At 46.2% G+C, this 22500-nt stretch overlaps 1 protein-coding gene across 1 annotated transcript in view; it reads right to left on the bottom strand.

Moving 5' to 3' along the window:
* Positions 1-22500, bottom strand: part of LOC311222855 (exostosin-1b-like) — a 209729-nt gene that overhangs the window by 72375 nt on the left and 114854 nt on the right. Inside the window, exon 3 of the mRNA XM_084307492.1 lies at positions 2823-2930. Within this exon, the coding sequence (XP_084163618.1) occupies positions 2823-2930 (108 nt within the window). The remainder of the gene's footprint in view (positions 1-2822; positions 2931-22500) is intronic.

Here is a 22500-nt window from a genome sequence, read left to right as displayed (position 1 = left end):
ACAAGCTAACAAGCTAACATCAGACACTGACAACAAGCTAACAAGCTAACATCAGACACTGATAATAAGCTAACATCAGACACTGACAACAAGCTAACATCAGACACTGACAACAAGCTAACATCAGACACTGATAACAAACTAACATCAGACACTGATAACAAGCTAACATCAGACACTGATAACAAACAAAGTACAGCAAGTTGGCAAAGGAGTATTCCAAGGTAAATCACCTTTTCACCAGTAACGTTACATTGTTTGTATTTCTATCTTGCTCGCGTTAACTAGTGGCTAACCTAGCTCACGCTAATGTGGCTAACTGATAGACCTCTCGCACACAATTAATGACATGTTGCGGACAGCCATACCGGTGACAATGTTTAGCTTTTAGTGCCAAATGATAAGAGTCTGAGGCGGAGTCTCAAAAGAGAATGTTGAATATTTATTGTGCATTCAAAATCACAACAGAGCCTCTGCTACTAGCTGACCTAAACGGAGCCTTCTGGAAGCAAGTGCAACAACGTATAATGTCCGTGTGGAACCAATGTGCCAACAACCATTCTGTGGGTGAAGCATAGTTGAGCATAGTTGTCATTTAATGATACTAATACTAATCTATACAATCACCTGTTGTTGAATAAATACCATTACTTTCTAGTTATTACTAAAAAACAGTATAAGGGCCCGCGTCCACCTGGCTCACAAAAACACTGATAGTGCGCCGGCAGCGCTGGCATGAAGCGCATCTTGTAGATGACAGAAAGAAATCTACAGCCATCCTTTTATCGTTTTTTCATGCCGCAGTTTTGCACATATTATAGCATATTTTAATAACTTTATTGTATATTAATTATATATATAGTTATTGCCTGACACCACAGTTCGCCCTTTGCTTTTTATTAGCTTTTTAGTAGTGTATTCGTGTAGTTATTATTATTAGTGTATTTGTGTTTTGTCGCGAATCTCAATGGCCCGTCTACTGTGGGAGACAGCCAAGACAGGCAGGCAGCTCCGGTGTCAGGTTACGAACAGAGTGGTAGATATGAATGGCTGTGATTGGTTGTCTGAAAATGAGCTCAGCGCATCGCTCTGAAAAGTTAAAAAAGTTTCAACTTTCGGCCGCACAAAAAAGCTGAAAAAAGAAGCCGACTGCAGCGCACTTTCTATAGGCGGCGCATGCGGCCGCATACGCTCTCTCCCCATTGGGATACATTGAAAAAAGACGCGTGCGGTCATAAATGTGAGGCAGGTGGACGCGAGCCCTAAAACAGTAGCTGTAAAAAAGAAGAAAAAAAAAGTTTAATAATTTATATAATATAATTGAATTTTTTTAGTACATTAACTAAAAATAGACAAAAAATCCATCCGTTTTCGTCGACAAAATCTAGACTAAAACAAAAAAGACAAAATTGAGACAAAAACTGACTAAGACTAAAATGCTCAGACATTTAGTGGACTAAAACTGACTAAACGAAAAATAAATGAAGATGACTAAATATGATGAAAAACGAAAGAGGAGCACTTGACACATGACTAAAACTAAAATGAAAATAGCTGCCAAAATTAACACTGGTAGCAGCCTCTCCTCTTAGTTTATTACATGTTTTACCTGTAGTAGTAGCAGCCTCTGGTCTTAGTTTATTACATGTTTTACCTGTAGTAGTAGCCTCTGGTCTTAGTTTATTACATGTGTTACCTGTAGTAGTAGCAGCCTCTGGTCTTAGTTTATTACATGTGTTACCTGTAGTAGTAGCAGCCTCTGGTCTTAGTTTATTACATGTGTTACCTGTAGTAGTAGCAGCCTCTGGTCTTAGTTTATTACATGTGTTACCTGTAGTAGTAGCAGCCTCTGGTCTTAGTTTATTACATGTGTTACCTGTAGTAGTAGTAGTAGCCTCTGGTCTTAGTTTATTACATGTGTTACCTGTAGTAGTAGTAGCCTCTGGTCTTAGTTTATTACATGTGTTACCTGTAGTAGTAGTAGCCTCTGGTCTTAGTTTATTACATGTGTTACCTGTAGTAGTAGTAGTAGCCTCTGGTCTTAGTTTATTACATGTTTACCTGTAGTAGTAGCAGCCTCTGGTCTTAGTTTATTACATGTGTTACCTGTAGTAGTAGCAGCCTCTGGTCTTAGTTTATTACATGTTTTACCTGTAGTAGTAGTAGCCTCTGGTCTTAGTTTATTACATGTTTACCTGTAGTAGTAGCAGTTTATTACATGTGTTACCTGTAGTAGTAGCAGCCTCTGGTCTTAGTTTATTACATGTTTACCTGTAGTAGTAGCAGCCTCTGGTCTTAGTTTATTACATGTGTTACCTGTAGTAGTAGCAGCCTCTGGTCTTAGTTTATTACATGTTTTACCTGTAGTAGTAGTAGCCTCTGGTCTTAGTTTATTACATGTTTTACCTGTAGTAGTAGTAGTAGCCTCTGGTCTTAGTTTATTACATGTTTTACCTGTAGTAGTAGCAGCCCTCTGGTCTTAGTTTATTACATGTTTACCTGTAGTAGTAGCAGCCCTCTGGTCTTAGTTTATTACATGTTTTACCTGTAGTAGTAGCAGCCCTCTGGTCTTAGTTTATTACATGTTTACCTGTAGTAGTAGCAGTTTATTACATGTGTTACCTGTAGTAGTAGCAGCCTCTGGTCTTAGTTTATTACATGTTTACCTGTAGTAGTAGCAGCCTCTGGTCTTAGTTTATTACATGTTTTACCTGTTTTACATGTTTCTACCTGTAGTAGTAGCAGCCTCTGGTCTTAGTTTATTACATGTTTCTACCTGTAGTAGTAGCAGCCTCTCCTCTTCGTTTATTACATGTTTCTACCTGTAGTAGGAGCCTCTCGTCTCCAATAACAGCTGCTGTGTTCCAGTCGATGATCTCGGAGAAGGGGAGCTCCCAGCCATTACTCAGCATCACCGGTACACAGGCCGCCTGGAGGAAACACACACACACACACACGTCCTCATGTTGTTATAGTTGCAAAGGACATTCGGTCGACTTTCATTCACCCCCTACCCTTCAGTGGTACATGGCTAAACTCAACCCACACCATAACCTCCGCTTTAACCAAAGCCTTTCTCCTAATGAGGTGCAGAAGAGGTTAGCCGAGGTTGAGGTGCAAGTGTGTACACGCACACGCGCAGGCGAAACCAAATGAGGGTTGGTTAATGACCAGAGAAAACATTTGAAAAACATCTGCTGTGCTGAATGAGCGATGCTAACGGCAGCCGGCGTTATGTAACAATTCTAATCATAGACTGAAACAGGAAATCATTAAAGACACTCACACACGTCTAGTCTGGAGGCCAGGATAAGAGCCCACCATCTGGCCGCGCTTACCTCCCCTGTCAACCTGTCTTAAAGACACAATCAGTGATCCACATGTAAACAAATGAGCAGCCCCACCATCAAACAAGGAAAACGAGGCTCCCCTAAGAACCACCAGGGTTAAAAATCGCGCTGAGCCATGGATGCATTCGGACAGACTGACCGCTATGAAAACCAGAGACAAACAATGCTCCGAACTTCATAAAAGTCAAAGCGGGGCGGCTGGGTGGCGCAGCGGACATTGCGCTCGTCACCAACACACGAGACACCGGTATCGAATCCGGCTGTTGGCGTTGCCTCCGGCTTGGGCCGGCCGTCATACTAACTCAATTGGCAGAGTTAGCGGGTGGAAGTCGATGGGTGGTAATCTGGATGTTGTGGACAGCGACTCCTACAGGTCGGTCGGGGGACGCCTGCACAGCAGAGACAGGAAATGACGGGGGTAGTGTGAGCCTCCCATACGTTACACCTTGCCAATGAGAGTCCGCGCTGGCAGGTGAAAAGATGTGACTGGCTGCCTCCTCGTGTACCGGAGGGGACACGTGATTAGGGATGGGTACCGAATTCGGTACTTTTGAGGTACCGAACCGAAACACGTCGGTACTACCGAGTATCGAATCAAGTGAGAAACCGAAAAAAAAATAAAAAAAAAAATAAAAAAAAATATTTTTTATAATTTTTTTTTTTTTTTACTTTTTTTACTTTTTTTTTTTACTTTTTTCTTTTCATGTCAACGTTCACACGCACAATATATGCTTACCTAGGATTTGACTTGATTCAACAACAAAGCAGTCGGAGCAATGACAAGCCGAAAACTGTCGAAATTGTAGTTATTTGATTTTTTTTTACGACTGAGGTAGGTAAATTAAATTTCGACAGTTTTCGGCTTGTCATTGCTCCGACTGCTTTGTTGTTGAATCAAGTCAAATCCTAGGTAAGCATATATTGTGCGTGTGAACGTTGACATGAAAAGAAAAAAGTAAAAAAAAGAAAAAAAAGAAAAAAAAAGAAAATAATAAAAAAAAAAAAATTATTTTTTTTTTATTTTTTTTTAAAGTACCGGAAAAAGGTACCGTTGGGTACCGGTATCGATTCACAGGTACCGGTACCGGTACCGGTATCGGTTCAAATGTGAAAGGTACCCATCCCTACACGTGATGCAAGGCTTCTATCCTCCCTACAACCAGCCAGTGGGGGGCACATGCGAGCAACGTTCAAGACAGGGGAGGGGAGAATTGGCACTGCTAAATTGGGATGGGAGAAAAATAGAAAAAGTGGATAAAAAAAAGTCAAAGCTTGCCAAAAGCTCCAACAGTGATCTCCGAGCGAACAGTGACCTCCGAGCCCACGTGGTTCAACTCAGACAACAGTGACCTCCGAGCCCACGTGGTTCAACTCAGACAGTGACCTCCGAGCCCACGTGGTTCAACTCAGACACAGTGACCTCCGAGCCCACGTGGTTCAACTCAGACACAGTGACCTCCGAGCCCACGTGGTTCAACTCAGACACAGTGACCTCCGAGCCCACGTGGTTCAACTCAGACAACAGTGACCTCCGAGCCCATGTGGTTCAACTCAGACACAGTGACCTCCGAGCCCACGTGGTTCAACGCAGACACAGTGACCTCCGAGCCCACGTGGTTTAACTCAGACAACAGTGACCTCTGAGCCCACGTGGTTCAACTCAGACACAGTGACCTCCGAGCCCACGTGGTTCAACTCAGACACAGTGATCTCCGAGCCCACGTGGTTCAACTCAGACACAGTGACCTCCGAGCCCACGTGGTTCAACTCAGACACAGTGATCTCCGAGCCCACGTGGTTCAACTCAGACACAGTGACCTCCGAGCCCACGTGGTTCAAAGCAGACACAGTGACCTCCGAGCCCACGTGGTTCAACGCAGACACAGTGACCTCCGAGCCCACGTGGTTCAACTCAGACAACAACGAAACAGGCTAAGAAACTATATAAACACCAGGATAAAAAATTGGCATTTTTTTTTGTCAATGATAAAACTGAGGAAAACAAAAACAAACCCTGTGAGCTTTGGAAATCACTCAACAACCAACTAGGCTGCAGTAAGAAACTGAAAACCAGATTCACAAACATCAACACTAAGACAAGACAACACTCTCATCACAGACGAGCTGGATGTGGCCAATTTGTTAAACATCTTCTTTACGAACATAGCCACACCACTGGTTAATAAACTACCCTCCCACTCAGGGCATTATGGGGTAGAACACATAGTAGCATACTACAAAAAAGACGATTTCAAACTCGAAATGGTAAAAACTGAGCGCCCTCCAACCTAACAAGGCCACTGGCCATGACAACATCCCCTCCAAATTCCTCAGAGACTCAGCAGCCGCCATCACCCCAGTCATCACCAGTGATGCCACAGATTACTTGTAAAAGTAATCTGATTACTGATTACTGATTACTCCTTTAAAAAGTAATCTAAGTTACTTTACTGATTACTTGATTATCAGAGTAACTTAGTTACTTTGAAAGTAACTAGGTTACGAAGTCGTCGTCGTTCCCCCAACAGTTTTTTTTAAACGCTTTATTGAAAGTGCATAAATTGTTTTTAACTTGTTTCTCTGCACATAACGTAAATTGTTAAACTAGTGCTTCAGCTTCTGTACCATCAAGTATGGTAAAGCAACAGTCTATGATGCTCACAGCATTAGAGCAGCCAGCCAGTGGTTTTACAAAACCAGTGTATCACATCTAACAAATGCAGGCTGAACTATTATTTCAATTATATCAACTGTAACTATTAAATTGTTTTTATAAATGTCTCTCTATAAACATACAATCAGTCTCTCTTTAACATGTAAATTAACTGTAAATCTGGCAAATAAGAGCTTTTGCTCTGCCACCATCAACCCTCCTGTACCTAGTCGAAGCGTCGGCTAGTGTTGTGATTCCAGATGCTTTCAATGCAATTGGATGTGCTGTTTTTAGCGGTAGACAGTATTTTGTTTCCTCCGCCGTGAAGTAGTGACTGAGGCTACGTTTAGACGAGCGTTTTGGGGTGGAATTCTGAACAGAAACCGCAAAAGTCATCTTGCGGTTTCACTTTTAATTTTGCCAAGCGTTTTGGGGTGGAATTCTCCGACTACGGAGCCCTGCTGTCACACGATTGGCGCATATGTCACATGACGTGCTGTGAAGACCCGCCCTACTCTGCCTCTGATTCGCAGACTGTGGATGGGGAATGTGATTGGACCAAAGCAGAGTCACTCAGACAGAGGGACCAGTCACGCCGCGGGACACATTCTTGTATTTAACCCTTTCACTGCCACACCACGTCACTCCCAAAAGAAAAACAGCTCAAAATGTATTTTTGACTGTCGAAAACGAAATAAAATACTGCATTCCGCCTGCATTATGAATTTATGATGAGATAGTAACGAAATAGTAATGCACATCCACTTGGACAAGTAACTGCAATCAGATTACTGGCTTTTAAAGATTAACGCGTTAGATTACTATTTTCGGGGGAAAGTAATCAGATTACAATAACGCGTTACTTAGTAACGCGTTACTGGCATCACTGGTCATCACACACATAATAAACCTCTCCATAAAACAGGGACACGTCCCCAAGGACTTCAAAATTGCGAGAGTGACCCCCCTGCACAAAAAAAGGCAGCAAATTAGACCCAGGCAACTACCGCTCTGTTCCGATTATAATTTTTTTTTTTTATACTTACATTTTTATTTTCAGTTTCTTGATTTACAAACAAACATCCACGTACAACATTACAATTGGCGGTCAAAATTATAAGAGACAGTGCAATACAATTTGACAGTTAAGAACTAAAAGATAAAAAAATATATAGTAGAAAATAATATCAAAATCAAATGCAGAGTTGACCTAAAATAAATTAACTAAAAAAATTGTTTTAAATAAAAGAAAAGGATATAAAAGAATAAAGTGACATGGGTTCTTTGGTACATTCATAGTTCATTTTCATTTCGATTTCTATTTCTCTTCTTGTCTCCTTTTCACTCTCCTGTGATGTCGTTTATTTTCTTTCTATACTCTTCCCACTTCTCCCATTTTGACTCAAACTTCTCATCTTGTAGCCTCAGCCTATGTGTGATTCTCTCCATTTCCTGTATCCCTCCTACTATCTCTGTCCATTGTTCTTTCGTCGGTGCTTCAACTCTATACCACATTTTCGTCAATGCTTTCTTGGCTGCTACTAGTAATATCTTAATCAAGTATTTGTCTTCCTCCTGAATTCCTTCCTGTGTTAAGTTCCCTAAATACAATACTTGGCCTGTCTGGGGTATTTCATATCCTACTATTTCATTTATTATCTCTCCTATCTCTTCCCAATAGTTCTTTATTATCTGACATCCCCAGAATATGTGTGTGTGGTTTGCTATTTCCTGTCCACATTTTCTCCAGCATGGTTTCTGTGTTGGTGTATAGTTGCCCTGTATTTCTGGTGTTATAAAGAATCTAATTATGTTTTTCCACCCAAACTCCCTCCATATCCTTGACCCTGTGGTTGTGTGTTGTATCTTACATATGTTATACCATTCTTCTTCTGTTATCTCCGTTTCTAATTCCTTCCCCCACTTTTCCTTTATATATATGGTTGTGATGTCCTTGCTGTCCATTATTGCCTGATATAGTGCTGATATCCCCCTCCCCTTCCTTCCTTCGTATGCTTTTACCATTATCCTAATTATCCCATTCTGATCTTTGTCTTTGTCTAGTTTTATTTCCTTGTTGTAGTAGTCTCTAATCTGTAAATATCTAAAGTGGTCTCTATTCTCTAGTCCGAATCTTTCTTTCAATTTTTGTAGAGTCTGGATCTCCCCTCCTTCTATCATTGTACATATTGCCGTTATGCCCCCCTCTCCCATCTTTTGAACCCATCTGTTTCAATTCTTACCTCCATCTTGAAAGTTATGGAAAGAATAGTATACGAACAGGTCGAAAAGTACCTTGTGGAAAAAAAGGGAATCTATGAATTCCAATCTGGCTTCAGAACATCCCACTCCACTGACACATGCATTCTCTATTTGAACGACCACATACAATTTACACTACAACGTCCTTCCTTCAGATTAAAGGCATGTTTCCTGTGGATCCAGTCGCCCTGGCGACGCCCACTTGAGACAGTTTCTCTCACAGGGACGTGCGTGATGTCTGGAGGCTCCAAGTCACGCTGCTAATTAGCTGAGCTGCTCCCTAACGACCTCCTGTGCTCACCCCTGGGGCTTTCATTTAGCTGGGGTTCTTGTGTGTGTTAGGGTTGTCAGAAATGACATTTGACTACTTATCTCTCTCTCTCTCTCTCTGCGAGATCAAATTAATAAAAGTTATATAACGGACATTCATACACAGCAACACGCCTCTGAGCAAGGTGTGATAAACATGAAGCGATATCTTTTCCTTGACATGAAACGGGGACTAGTAATCAAACCATTAGGGACCTGCATGACGCTTCTGTCTCTATTCATTATTCAATATCTACACGTTTTACCCCGAGGGATGATTTACAATAAAGTGCTATTAAAAAAAACAGAAAACTCTCCAAATAGCGTTAGCATAAAATAAAATAAAAGATGGTAGGCCAGCTGTAGTTTACATAGCTTGCATACAACTTTGTCTCGAGGTTCCACAAGTTGATCAAGATCTGAAGTATTTCCAACCGGGGCTTTTAGACAGTGTTAATTTCATCAGCTATTTTTAATTTTAGTTTTAGTCTCAGTCATGTCTCAAATGCTCTTTTTCGTTTTCATCATATTTAGTCATCTTTATCTATTTTTCATTTAGTCAAGTTTTAGTCAACTACAGGTCTGAGCATTTTCGCTTTAGTCTTTTTTGTTTAGTTTCGATTTAGTCTTTTTTGTTTAGTCTCGCCACTCAGTTACAGCCTCATAAGTTGGTGTGAGCTTTTTCTAAACAAAAAAAGCTAACTTTAGTGCTAGCTGGTTAGACTTATGTAAGCTATTTAATGTGTTCTATTGTGGTGGATAAACATAATGTAGCGATCCGTCATGCAGTAATGTAGGGAAGAAAGAGGAGTTTCCTTTTCTGTATGGTGCTTTATTTCCAGCTCAATATGGGGTTTTACAGGTTGATACTTCCCTTCTCATACACAACACCTGCTGTTGTGAAGGGCCAGATTAAACCGAATATATATATTTATTTATATATATATATTTAATTGTATTTGTATATTCTCTAATATTCCCTGATATCCCTTGTATATTCCTTGTACAATATGCATTGAATATCCATTCTAGCCTACTGAACATCCCATAATAGTCTCCATTCTACTATTGGTCGAGACCTTGGTGCCAGGCTGCCATACCCCTCAGACCCAGTTCAAACGTACCGCTCGACATGTACGAACAAGTCCTAGTTCCGCGTAGGAATTTGGCTACCGCACCACTAATGGGACTATTTGTTCATAGTGCGTATATATACTGCGCTACTAAAGTAGGACTTTCTTTTCAGTCCAGTTTCTTACCCTCCAATAGAGTCACAGACGTAAAGCCTCCCCGCGACGCCACGTGTGGGAGTAAGGCCAAGTTCGGCCTACCATCGGTATTGAGACATCGTGTATATTAATATTTGAATAGTCATATTTGGCACTATATCGTCGAGTTGGACGTAGTCTATTAAGCTAATAATAGTCTGTTAATATATAGTGCTTCGTGCGGTGAGAATACTACCGTAGTCAGTACCCCATCGTTTCGGGCAGAGAACTGGCTGCTTACCCAGGGTGGTTGACCCTATGTGAAGCTGCACCCGAGGAGCCCCAGAGCCGACGAGCGAGTGGACCTGTATACCGGATTATTCTACCGACGACAGCCCGCCTTCCCAGGCACGGATTATGCTTTGGATACTTTGATTATTCTATGGATAAAGACCCCCGACACTACCGTGTGTTGGAACCCCCCCCCCTGGAGAGGACGCAAGGTGAGGAGACGCTCTGCAAGACGAGGTCTCTCCACATCTCTCCCCCGTGGACCGGAGAGAGCCGGCCCACAAAGAGTCCACCTGCTTTCATCTGTGGTCCAAGGATCGCCGGCGCATTGAACGGCACTACAGTGGGTTCACCTGGGATACCCTTGGCCGGACGAGGCAGCTGGATTCTACCCCCCCCCCCCCCCTCCTACTCCTGTCGGCTTACAAGTGACCGGATTAACCCCCTCTAGTGTATCCAGCCTATAATCATTAAAGTATCATTGCTGTTATTCCTTAACTATTCCAGGTCGTATATTTACCACCTGCGCCTTCAGAGATTGGACATTATCTATTGATATACCGACGAATACTCCTTGCCATAAAAGTGCATACTATTTCAATTCATAAATGTAATTAAGTGATTAAGTGCTTATTCTACACACCATCGCTGTGTAGGAAATAAAGACCTGTTTCTAATTCGTACATTTGTGTTGGATCCGTTTCATCTACGTGAGAGTGTTCATGATAATATATTTATGCCGTGTACTGGGTGGCCGAATATTAAGTACAAAGGTAGTGGTAGTAAGTATCATATCTAGTAATACAGTCAGGGAATTGTACCCCTCAGTTACAATTGGTCCTTCGAGCCGGATGGTAATTAGTGTAATATTAATATAGTGTTATTAATATTGAAATGGCCTATGATGAACACTCCACGAAACGATCCTCCTAACCAACGCCCGCAGCGCGAACGACGGCTCCCTCAGTACTTAGAGGCTTACGCTGTCAGTCAACAACCTAGTCTTCTACTAACAGTAAACGCGGTAAAACTAGAAAGTAAAAGTATGTCTAACCCCAACGCCCAGACTACCCCGACCATAGAGGCCCCTACGGGCTCTAATGTAACTGACCAAGTTCACGGTGGGGACCAGTGGGAACCAGACATGACTTCACACCCCGCCAGTACTGAAGAAGTAGTCCCCGATGAGTCCCGGGAGGAATACAACGCTACCGAGAGAGAACTCGGCACGGAAGAAGACGGGGAGAGCACCGTGGAGATAGAGCTCCAAGGCTCCGCAAGGAGTACCCCGAGGGAAGGCTCCCCTATACAACCGCCTTCTCCCAGCGAGGCAGAGAGGACCCTACAGCAGGCATTCCTCGTCAGCCTGAAAGCCTCTACTGAACGCGATAGACTCCAGGGTGAACGCGATCGATTGCAGCTACAGCAACGGAGCGAAGAAGAGCACATACGCCTGGAAATAAGACGCATTCAGATGGAAGAGAATGTGGCCCGAGACCGAGCAGACAGCCAGCGAGCAGCTGCTGGTGCTCTACGGGACGCAGAGCGCGACAGACAGCAAGCGCAACTAATAGAACAGCTGATCAGACGGACAACACCCTCTCCCTCCGCCAGAGGCTCCAGGAACTCGTCTAGACACACCTCCAGGGCGGCATCCCCTAGCCGAGTAAACAACCCTGAACTTGACCAACAGACGAGGTCTATACCCCCCACAGACCACCTCCCCCCACCGGTCCAAGCGAGACCTAGCAACCGGGAAGGAGCAGCATATCCTGTGGAGAGGCTAAACCAGAGACTACAAGCACTGGATGACCTAACTGAAGACGAAGAGGAAGAGGAGGAGAACCGCGCCCGAAGACAGCACAGTACTCTACCGGACCAGGAGGTCCGGTACAGCCCAGGCTATACTCCCGCGGAGCTGCGCTACAGACCCCCGACTCTATACACGGGTGAGCACGACGCACGACCCGCACCGAGGAACAGCACCTGGACAAGCGGGCCATGGTACACTGCCGGTACCAGCCCATACCAAGGAGCGGGAGGAGACTCGCCTAGGAGGCCTCTCCCCCAACGCTCGCCGATGTATCCACAGTCAGCGTCATACATTGGCACGCCTATGGTACCCGACTTCACCCAAGAGAACCGGGCCCAGTATACAGAACTCCGCATGGGTCTGGAGACCATGTTGGTGGATGTATTGGATGAACGCCACAAATACGCCATCCTACGGCAGCACTTAAAGGTGCCCCGCGCACATAATATAGCGCTCGCCTACGCGACTTCCACCACCCCATACACAGCAGCGCTGGTAGCATTGGACCAGAGGTATGGGCGCATATGGGATTACGTGATCCAGGAGATCCGACACATCGACCGCTTACCCCCAGCAATAGACAATCGAGCACTGGACGACCTGTCCATCAGAGTGCAGTCCCTGGTAGGGATGTTGGGAGCGCAAAGAGAGAAGGGGAAGTATGAACTTTACGCCAACTCAAATGTGGAAAGGATCCTGGAGAAGCTGCCGCCCGCTCGTCAGGATCGCTTTAGGCGGCAGAGGGACCACAGAGACCCGAATGGCCCCGAACCGAACCTCCCCGATCTAGCAGACTTTCTGGCGAGAGAAGTCAGCAGCCTACGGCTAGATACATTCGGACGGAGCACCCCTGGCTCCAGAGAAGGAACCAGACGACTAAATGATGGAAGAAGATCGGTGACTGTGATGCACCAATCGGAGTCAGTACCGAGCAGCAGGAGCCACAGTACCCCCTCCAGAACGGAGAAGTGGAAGATAGTGTGCCCCTACTGTGAGAAAGAACACTGGCTAGCGCAATGTGACTCCTTCCCCAAGCTGAACGCGGAGGAAGCAGGTCAATGGATAAAGTCCAACAAGCGCTGTTTTCGCTGTGCGCGCTCACACATGGCAGCCGAATGCCGCTTAAAGAAAAGGTGCACCAAGTGCGATGGAGCCCATCTGGACATACTTCACGACAGTAACAGACGGCGCCCTTCACCTGCACCATCCAGCCGCAAAGCGAGCGTCATGTACATCGATCCCGCCAGCAGCAGTGGAGCCCGAGTACTCCTAAAAGTAGTGCGTGTGACACTAAGCCACCAGAATAAAGTCCTGGACACTTACGCCGTCCTCGATGACGGGTCAGAGAAGACCCTGCTGCTCGCCTCCGCTGCGGCCCAACTAGGGCTGCGGGGAAGCGAAACCCAAATGACAATTCGGACAATAAGACGAGATTTGAAGACGATAAAGGGCGAGAATGTCTCATTCTCTATCGCAGCAAGCGGCCAGCCTGAGCGACGGTACCAGATTGCAGACGCTTTCACCAGCCAAGAAATAGGACTGTCGCGGTACACATACCCCGTCGCCAAGCTGATGGAGAAATATGCACATCTGCGCAAGTTACCGATCCCGCTCATAGACAATGCTATGCCGACCCTGTTGATAGGCTCCGACCATGCAGACCTCATTGTCCCGATAGACCGGGTTCATACCGGACCCCGAGGCTGTCCTGCAGCAGTCGAGACCCGTTTGGGATGGACTCTCCAAGGCCCGCTCGCCAAATCTCTCAACCGAAGTACAGCCACTAGATGTCTCCACTCCCGAGTCACAGAGGGAGAAACCGCACTCCTGCAACACGTAGAGCGGCTATGGAGCTTGGAACAAATGCCCTTTAAGAATGGAAAGAAAGACATTCGCTCTAAAGATGACATTTACGCCATTCACCTCCTCGAGACAGGGACCAAGAGAGTCCCGGTCAACGGCGTGTTGAGATACGCCACGCCACTCCTGCGGCGAGAAGGAATGCCTACTTTCCACGCCAAGACAGACGCCATAGAACGGTACCTGCTGAACACGGAGCGGCGCTTAGCCAAGAACCCCGCCCAAGAGAGTGTATACCGCGCTGAGATTGAGAAGCTCATCACAGCGGGACATGTCACAAAGATGGACATTAAAGAGGCTGACCAGACCACTGAATCGTGGTACGTGCCCCACCACAAGGTCCATCACAACGGTAAAGACCGCATAGTATTTAACTGCAGCTACCAGATCGGATCCCAAAATCTGAATAAAGAGTTACTGCCCGGTCCCACACTCGGCCCCTCCCTACTCGGCGTTCTACTCCGCTTCCGCCAGGAAAAGGTGGCCATCAGCGGGGACATTAAAGGAATGTTCCTGCAGGTGAGATTAGTAGAGGCGGACAAGCCCCTGTTACGGTTCCTATGGAGAGAGAAGCCAGGAGATGAGCACCCAGCCATCTACCAATGGGAAGTCCTCCCCTTCGGAACGACGTGCAGCCCCTGCTGTGCGACATTTGCACTACAGAAACATGTAGCAGAGGACCCAGCAGCGGACGAAGAGGTCCGACACAGCGTAAAGAACAGCTTCTACGTAGACAACTGTCTACAAAGCCTTTCAACCCAGGAAGAAGCCGAGGCTCTCCTGATTAAACTCCGCGCCTCATGGATCAAAGGCGGCTTTGATCTCAGGCAGTGGGCCAGCAGCGATCCGCAAGTACTGCGCAGCCTCTCCTCCGAGGACAAGGCAGCCAGCAGCGAGACCTGGATGGCTACAATCCCGGGAGAAGCCCAGGAGATGACCCTGGGATTGGTGTGGCGATTCAAAACAGATTCGCTTCACTACAGACACAAGCCCCTGACTACGGAGCAGGGAAGGCCGGCGGCGGCGCCGACCACTAGACGGAGTGTGTACACAACACTCGCCCGACAATATGACCCGCTAGGATGTATTCTACCGTACACCACCAGGGCAAAAATGATTGTACGAGCATTGTGGGACAAGGACCAGGGCTGGGACGACCCCATTCCCGCACACCTTGCATCCACCTGGAGAGAGTGGGAGATGGAGCTCCACTCACTCCCAGGCGTTAATATGCGCCGAAGCTACTTCCCACCCACGGTGAGGCCAGAGACATGTAAAATGGACTTACACGTCTTCAGTGACGCCTCAGAGGTCGCTTACGGATCAGTAGCCTACTTGCGGGCCCAAGACCAGGGGGGAGAGATCTACACAGCATTTGTCCTCGCCCGCTCAATAGACAATAGCAAGCAACAATCTATCCCACGTCTAGAGCTCTGCGCAGCCCTAGCCGGAGCGCACCTAGCCACGCTCATCCAACGTGAGCTCACCATACCGGTGTCTAGAACAATCCTGTGGTCAGATTCCACGACGGTACTCGCCTGGATCAAATCGGACTCATGCAAGTACAAAGTCTTCGTGGGAGTCAGAGTCACCGAGATTCAAGACTTAACCGAAGAGTTAACCGGAGAAACAGAGTGGCGCTACATTGATACAAAACAGAACCCAGCTGACGTCATCACCCGGGGGATGCCCCTGGATGACCTCACCCGTCGCAATGTCTACAGTGACGGCCCCGCATTCCTAAGACTCCCGGAAGGACAGTGGCCCATGCCTATCCCGAGGGAAGCAAGTCCAGAGGAGGTGGAAATTAAGAAGTCTGTGTTCTGTGGATTGAGCACCGTAGCCTCCACCGACCCTAACATAAACGATTGCACGTCCATAGAGAGTGCACAACAAAGAACATTCCTGCGGTACCACCCGGAGTGCAAGTCCCCCGCTGATATGTCAGCAGCTAACTACGAGGAAGCAGAATTGCTTCTACTGCAGCGAGCCCAGAGAGACTCGTTCCCCGATGAATTGGCCTGTCTACAGGGAGGAAAGCCCGTCCCATCCGACAGCAGATTAATTCACCTGGCCCCCGAGAGCGACGCTCACACCCTCATCAGAGTGGGTGGTCGCCTACGCAGAGCCCCCAATCTACCGGATGACATTAAATACCCGATCGTATTGAACAGCCGACACAAGGTCACAGAGCTGATTATAAAGAAATACGATGAGGATGTACATCACGCAGGAGCAGAAAGAGTCTTCGCGGAAATCAGACGTCGTTACTGGATCCTACAAGGAAGAGAGGCGGTACGACGCTTCCAACGAACATGTCTAGACTGCCGCAAGTGGCGCGCGCAGCCCAGCATACCAAGGATGGCTGACCTTCCTCCATGTCGCCTCCGAATCGGTGACAAGCCATTCCACTCAACGGGTATGGACTGCTTTGGCCCGCTGCACATAAAGAAAGGAAGAGGAGCCGAGAAGCGGTGGGGTATTGTATTCAAATGCATGACCACCAGAGCGATACACATCGAGCTTCTCCCGACCATGAGCACAGACTCATTCCTTATGGCCTTCCGTAGATTCATATCACGGAAAGGAAGACCGTCTACCCTATTGTCCGATCATGGGACAAACTTTAAAGGCGGCGAAAGAGAGCTGAGAGAGAGCTTCCAAGCTATGGGCCCAGAACTTAAGACCCACCTCGCTCCAGCACAGGTTGATTTCCAATTCAACCCCCCAAACGCACCCCACTTCGGTGGCACTTGGGAACGAGAAGTGCGCTCCATAAAGACAGCCCTGTACGCAGTACTTGGGGCCCAGACTGTGGCGGAAGAAGTCCTAATGACAGTCCTCACGGAGATTGAGGGAGTACTTAACTCGAAGCCCCTCGGATATGTCTCCAGTGATGTGGCGGATATCGACCCAGTTACCCCCAACACACTCCTGATGGGGCGGCTAGATCCCACATTACCCCAGACAATGTACCGGCCTGAAGAAGCGAACGGCCGACGAATGTGGAGGTACAGCCAAGTATTAGCCGACAAGTTTTGGAACAGTTTCCTACTGCACTACCTACCGTCTCTACAGACCAGCCAGAAGTGGGTAAAGGAGAGAGACAATTTGACAGAAGGAACAGTCGTCATGATTATTGATCAATCACTGCCCAGAGCTATGTGGCCGGCCGGCCGCGTAAGCAAAGTGATCACCGGTGCCGACGGCAAGGTCCGAGCAGCTGAAGTGCTCGTCCAGGGTCGCACTTACACCCGTCCCGTGGCAAGGCTCATAGAACTGCCTCGACTCCCAGACACAATCGATGATGACCATGACCCTACAACCCTATGACTTTGTGAAGTTGACTGACCCCTACAGCAAACCCTTATGTGTAAATAGACAACGCGATTAATCTGTCTCCGTTTAACTGATTAGGTCTGGGACCTATTCAGGGGGTGGCTGTTGTGAAGGGCCAGATTAAACCGAATATATATATTTATTTATATATATATATTTAATTGTATTTGTATATTCTCTAATATTCCCTGATATCCCTTGTATATTCCTTGTACAATATGCATTGAATATCCATTCTAGCCTACTGAACATCCCATAATAGTCTCCATTCTACTATTGGTCGAGACCTTGGTGCCAGGCTGCCATACCCCTCAGACCCAGTTCAAACGTACCGCTCGACATGTACGAACAAGTCCTAGTTCCGCGTAGGAATTTGGCTACCGCACCACTAATGGGACTATTTGTTCATAGTGCGTATATATACTGCGCTACTAAAGTAGGACTTTCTTTTCAGTCCAGTTTCTTACCCTCCAATAGAGTCACAGACGTAAAGCCTCCCCGCGACGCCACGTGTGGGAGTAAGGCCAAGTTCGGCCTACCATCGGTATTGAGACATCGTGTATATTAATATTTGAATAGTCATATTTGGCACTATATCGTCGAGTTGGACGTAGTCTATTAAGCTAATAATAGTCTGTTAATATATAGTGCTTCGTGCGGTGAGAATACTACCGTAGTCAGTACCCCATCGTTTCGGGCAGAGAACTGGCTGCTTACCCAGGGTGGTTGACCCTATGTGAAGCTGCACCCGAGGAGCCCCAGAGCCGACGAGCGAGTGGACCTGTATACCGGATTATTCTACCGACGACAGCCCGCCTTCCCAGGCACGGATTATGCTTTGGATACTTTGATTATTCTATGGATAAAGACCCCCGACACTACCGTGTGTTGGAACCCCCCCCCCTGGAGAGGACGCAAGGTGAGGAGACGCTCTGCAAGACGAGGTCTCTCCACATCTCTCCCCCGTGGACCGGAGAGAGCCGGCCCACAAAGAGTCCACCTGCTTTCATCTGTGGTCCAAGGATCGCCGGCGCATTGAACGGCACTACAGTGGGTTCACCTGGGATACCCTTGGCCGGACGAGGCAGCTGGATTCTACCCCCCCCCCCCCTCCTACTCCTGTCGGCTTACAAGCGACCGGATTAACCCCCTCTAGTGTATCCAGCCTATAATCATTAAAGTATCATTGCTGTTATTCCTTAACTATTCCAGGTCGTATATTTACCACCTGCGCCTTCAGAGATTGGACATTATCTATTGATATACCGACGAATACTCCTTGCCATAAAAGTGCATACTATTTCAATTCATAAATGTAATTAAGTGATTAAGTGCTTATTCTACACACCATCGCTGTGTAGGAAATAAAGACCTGTTTCTAATTCGTACATTTGTGTTGGATCCGTTTCATCTACGTGAGAGTGTTCATGATAATATATTTATGCCGTGTACTGGGTGGCCGAATATTAAGTACAAAGGTAGTGGTAGTAAGTATCATATCTAGTAATACAGTCAGGGAATTGTACCCCTCAGTTACACCTGCTAATACGTTAGCTTCACAACAACAACATAATATCTGGTCCGTCCTCCCATATCTCCCGGGGGGAAACAACACCCCCAGCATAACAGTGGTGCCCATAAGACCATACAACCAGAGCAACACACACCCACGGAACGATGTGTTGGGGATAAGGGTTCCGAACAGACAATTATGTTTGCTACTTTCCTGTCGGCAAACGAGTTCCTGTTAGCTAGCAAGTAGCAAGTAAAATTGAAGTTGATGTTGAATAAAACGTTTAGCAAGATTTTATTTTGCCAACTACATTTTGTGTCGTAGTTTTTAGTCAACGACATTGCATGAATCATTTCATCACGTCAGTGTCACATGATGTGACGTCTCGTCTAGTTTCTTTTTCAGGGGAAAAAGCTTCGTTGACGACCATATGTAGTCATCATTTTCGTTGACTAAATTAACACTGATTTTAGATTGAGCTCCGAGTGCAAATCACTGTGTTCTGACGAGTGGGTTCTGAACTCTGCCGTCACACACCACGTTGTTGCACGTTCTTCAGCTCAAGGAACAGAACCTACAAGTAATGTTCAATCTGCTAAATGAAACGTATGCAGAAGTTGAGTCAGACTGCCTCTGCCAATCCACTGTCAATTATTAATTACACTATAGAATATTCCATGACAGCCCTAGTGTGTGTGTGTGTGTGTATATGTGTGTATGTTTGTGTGTGTGTGTGTGTAAGTGTGTGTGTTTGCATATGCGAGTGTTTGTAGGCCTAGTAATGTTATCGTTCTTGTGTGTATGTGTAGACAAATTCTCTCTGTGATTATGCATGTATGTATGTATGTATGTATGTATGTATGTATGTATGTATGTATGTATGTATGTATGTATGTATGTATGTATGTATGTATGTATGTATGTATGTATGTATGTATGTATGTATGTATGTATGTATGTATGTATGCATGCATGTGTGTAAAAAGCTACACTGTGTTTCATCACTGCCTCCATTCAATACTCAGTCATGACACTTCAGATAGTTGATGTTTGAGTCTGGATCTGATTAAAACACTGTACGCTTGTGATTAGTGATTTAGTGATATAACAGGGGGGAGAGGAGAGGAGAGGAGGAGAGAGGAGAGGAGAGGAGAGAGAGGAGGAGAGGAGAGGAGAGGAGAGAAGAGGAGAGGGGAGAGGAGAAGAGAGAGGAGAGATGAGAGAGAGGAGAGAAGAGGAGATGAGAGGAGGAGAGGGGAGAGGAGAAGAGAGGAGAGAAGAGGAGAGAAAAGGGAAGAGGAGACAAAAGAAGCAGAGAGAAGAACGAGAGAACAATGGATAAGTGAAGAGCAGAGGAAGGACCCTAACTGCTCTGTGACGGAGAGACTGCATCATTACCTCTCCTACGGTCTCTCCCTACCGTCTCCCAGCAGAGAGCAGACACACAACATCTCCCAGAGGAGAGCAGACACACAACATCTCCCAGAGGAGAGCAGACACACAACATCTCCCAGAGGAGAGGAGCCTGGCTGTGACTGGGTCTGATCCAAACACATGATACACAGCTGGAGAGCAGAGAGGAGAGGAGGCGGGGCAGAGAGAGACAGAGAGATGAAGAAAGAAGAAAGGAGGGGAGGGGGAGGCAAAGAGAGCAGTGGAGAAGAGATGAGAGGAGCAGAGAGGAGAGAGAGGAGCAGAGAGGAGAGAGAGGAGTGGAGAGGGGATATGAGAAGAAAATATAGGAGAAGGAGAAGAGTGAACAGAAGAGCAGAGAGGAATGGAGAGGAGAGAGAGGGGAAGAGAGAAGAGAAGAGGAGATGAGAAGAGAATATAGGAGAGAAGAGGAGAGAAGAGAAGAGAAGAGAAGAGGAGAGGAGAGAAGAGGATAGAGGATAATAGAGGAGAAGAGAAGAGGAGAGAAGAGGAGAGAAGTGAAGAGAGGAGAGAGGAGAGGAGAGGAGGGGAGAAGAGAGGATAAGAGAGGAGAGGAGAAGAGAAGAGAAGAGAAGAGAAGAGAAGAGAAGAGAAGAGAAGAGAAGAGAAGAGAAGAGAAGAGAAGAGAAGAGAAGAGAAGAGAAGAGAATAGAAGAGAAGAGAAGAGAAGAGAAGAGAAGAGAAGAGAAGAGAAGAGAAGAGAAGAGAAGAGAAGAGAAGAGAAGAGAAGAGAAGAGAAGAGAAGAGAAGAGAAGAGAAGAGAAGAGAAGAGAAGAGGATATTCTATTGCTGTCTGGCAGTAGACAGAAGTGGGACAGTAGTTTGATCAGATCTCTCTGGAGAACAACAGCCTGGCTGTGGCTGGAGCTGCTCTGATCCAAACACATCATGCACAGCTGAGGAAGAGAGAGGGAGAGGAGGGGGGGGGGCAGAGAGAGAGAGGGAGAGGCAAGGAAACAGGAGTGGAGGAGATGAGAGAGGAGAGTAGAGGAGAGGAGAGGAGAGGAGAGGAGAGAGGAGCGGAGAGAGGAGGAGAGGAGAGGGGCGGAGAGGAGACGGGAAAAGAGAGGAGAGGATGAGAGGAGAGGAGCAGAGAGGAGAGGAGAGGAGAGGGGAGGAGAGAGGAGAGGATGAGAGGATGAGAGGATGAGAGGCGAGGAGAGGCGAGGGGAGGAGAGAAGAGGATGAGAGGAGAGGCGAGGAGAGGAGAGGAGAGGAGAGGAGAGGAGAGGAGAGGAGAGGAGAGGAGAGGAGAGGAGAGGAGAGGAGAGGAGAGAAAAGAAGGTTAGTGTAATGGAGCTAGAAGATACAATACGTCATTATCTCCGTCTCCTGTACTCCTAGTGAGTATTAATGTTAGGCCACAGAGGTCAAAGGTCTTCCAGCTCACATACCCGCCTGTTATTGTTGCATCAATGTAGCTTGTCACTCAGGAAAATCCACACATGAAAGATGTTGGGAGAGAAACTCCTAAGTTATAACATATGTGCAACTGATACCTTGTTTATCTTGTCCCATATAAGACCTAACAAATTAACATCAGCTCATTCTCCTCTCTCCTCCACCCTCTTCTACCACGGATTCTAGCTGTCATGGTCTAACTACTAATTACATTAGATTCAAATTTATTATCATGCAGCACAAGTACAGAACAACGCAAATAAGTTTGCAAATGTAGTGCAAATGTAACAGTAAAGTGCAATAGTAATATACAATGTACAGGTGGTTAAACTGGGTATAAAGTATATAAGTTAGTAATAAACTACACTCAACACCTCCTGGTTATTACACATTTTAGTATTCTTTTTTTAGATCATTATCATCCACATTCAAGAAAAGCATCATAACATGAAAGGGAAGAGAAAAGAGAGAGGAGGGGGGAGAAGAGAAGGAGAGAAGAGGAGAGAAGAGAAGAGGAGAAGAGGTGAGGCGAGGAAAAGAGAAGAGAAGAGAGAAGAAGAGAATAGGAGAGATGAGAAGAGAGGAGAGGAGGGGAGGAGAAGAGAAGAGAAGAAGTGAGAAGAGAGGAGAGGAGGGGAGGAGAAAAGAAGAGAAGAAATTAGAAGAAAGGAGAGGAGTGGAGAGAGAAGAAAAAGAGTGAGAGAGAAGATAAAAGAGAGGGAGAGAGGGGGAGAGAGAAGAGAAGAAGAGAAAAGAGAAGAGAGGAAATGAGAAGAGGAGAAAGGAGAGGAGAGAGAGAGAAGAGTGAGATAAGAAGAGAGAGTGAGAGAGAGGGAGGGAGGGAGAGAGAGAAGAGAGTGAGAGGAAGAGAAGAGAGAGTGAGAGAGAGGGAGAGAGAGATAGAGAGAAGAGAGATTGAAAGAGAAAGAAAGAAGAGAAGAGAGCGTGAAAGAGAGAGAGAAGAGAAGAGAGTGAACGAGAGAGAGCGAAGAGAGAGTGAAAGAGAGTGAAAGAGTCAGATCCAGTATGTTGACACTAGCTGTACTGTGTCAGTAGGGCTGAGGGGG

The sequence above is a fragment of the Notolepis coatsorum genome (genome assembly GCF_963971535.1).
Source record: "Notolepis coatsorum genome assembly, chromosome: 2".
NCBI lineage: Eukaryota > Metazoa > Chordata > Actinopteri > Aulopiformes > Paralepididae > Notolepis > Notolepis coatsorum.
Note: the sequence above shows the minus strand (reverse complement) of the source record. Positions and strands in the feature narration are given on the sequence as shown.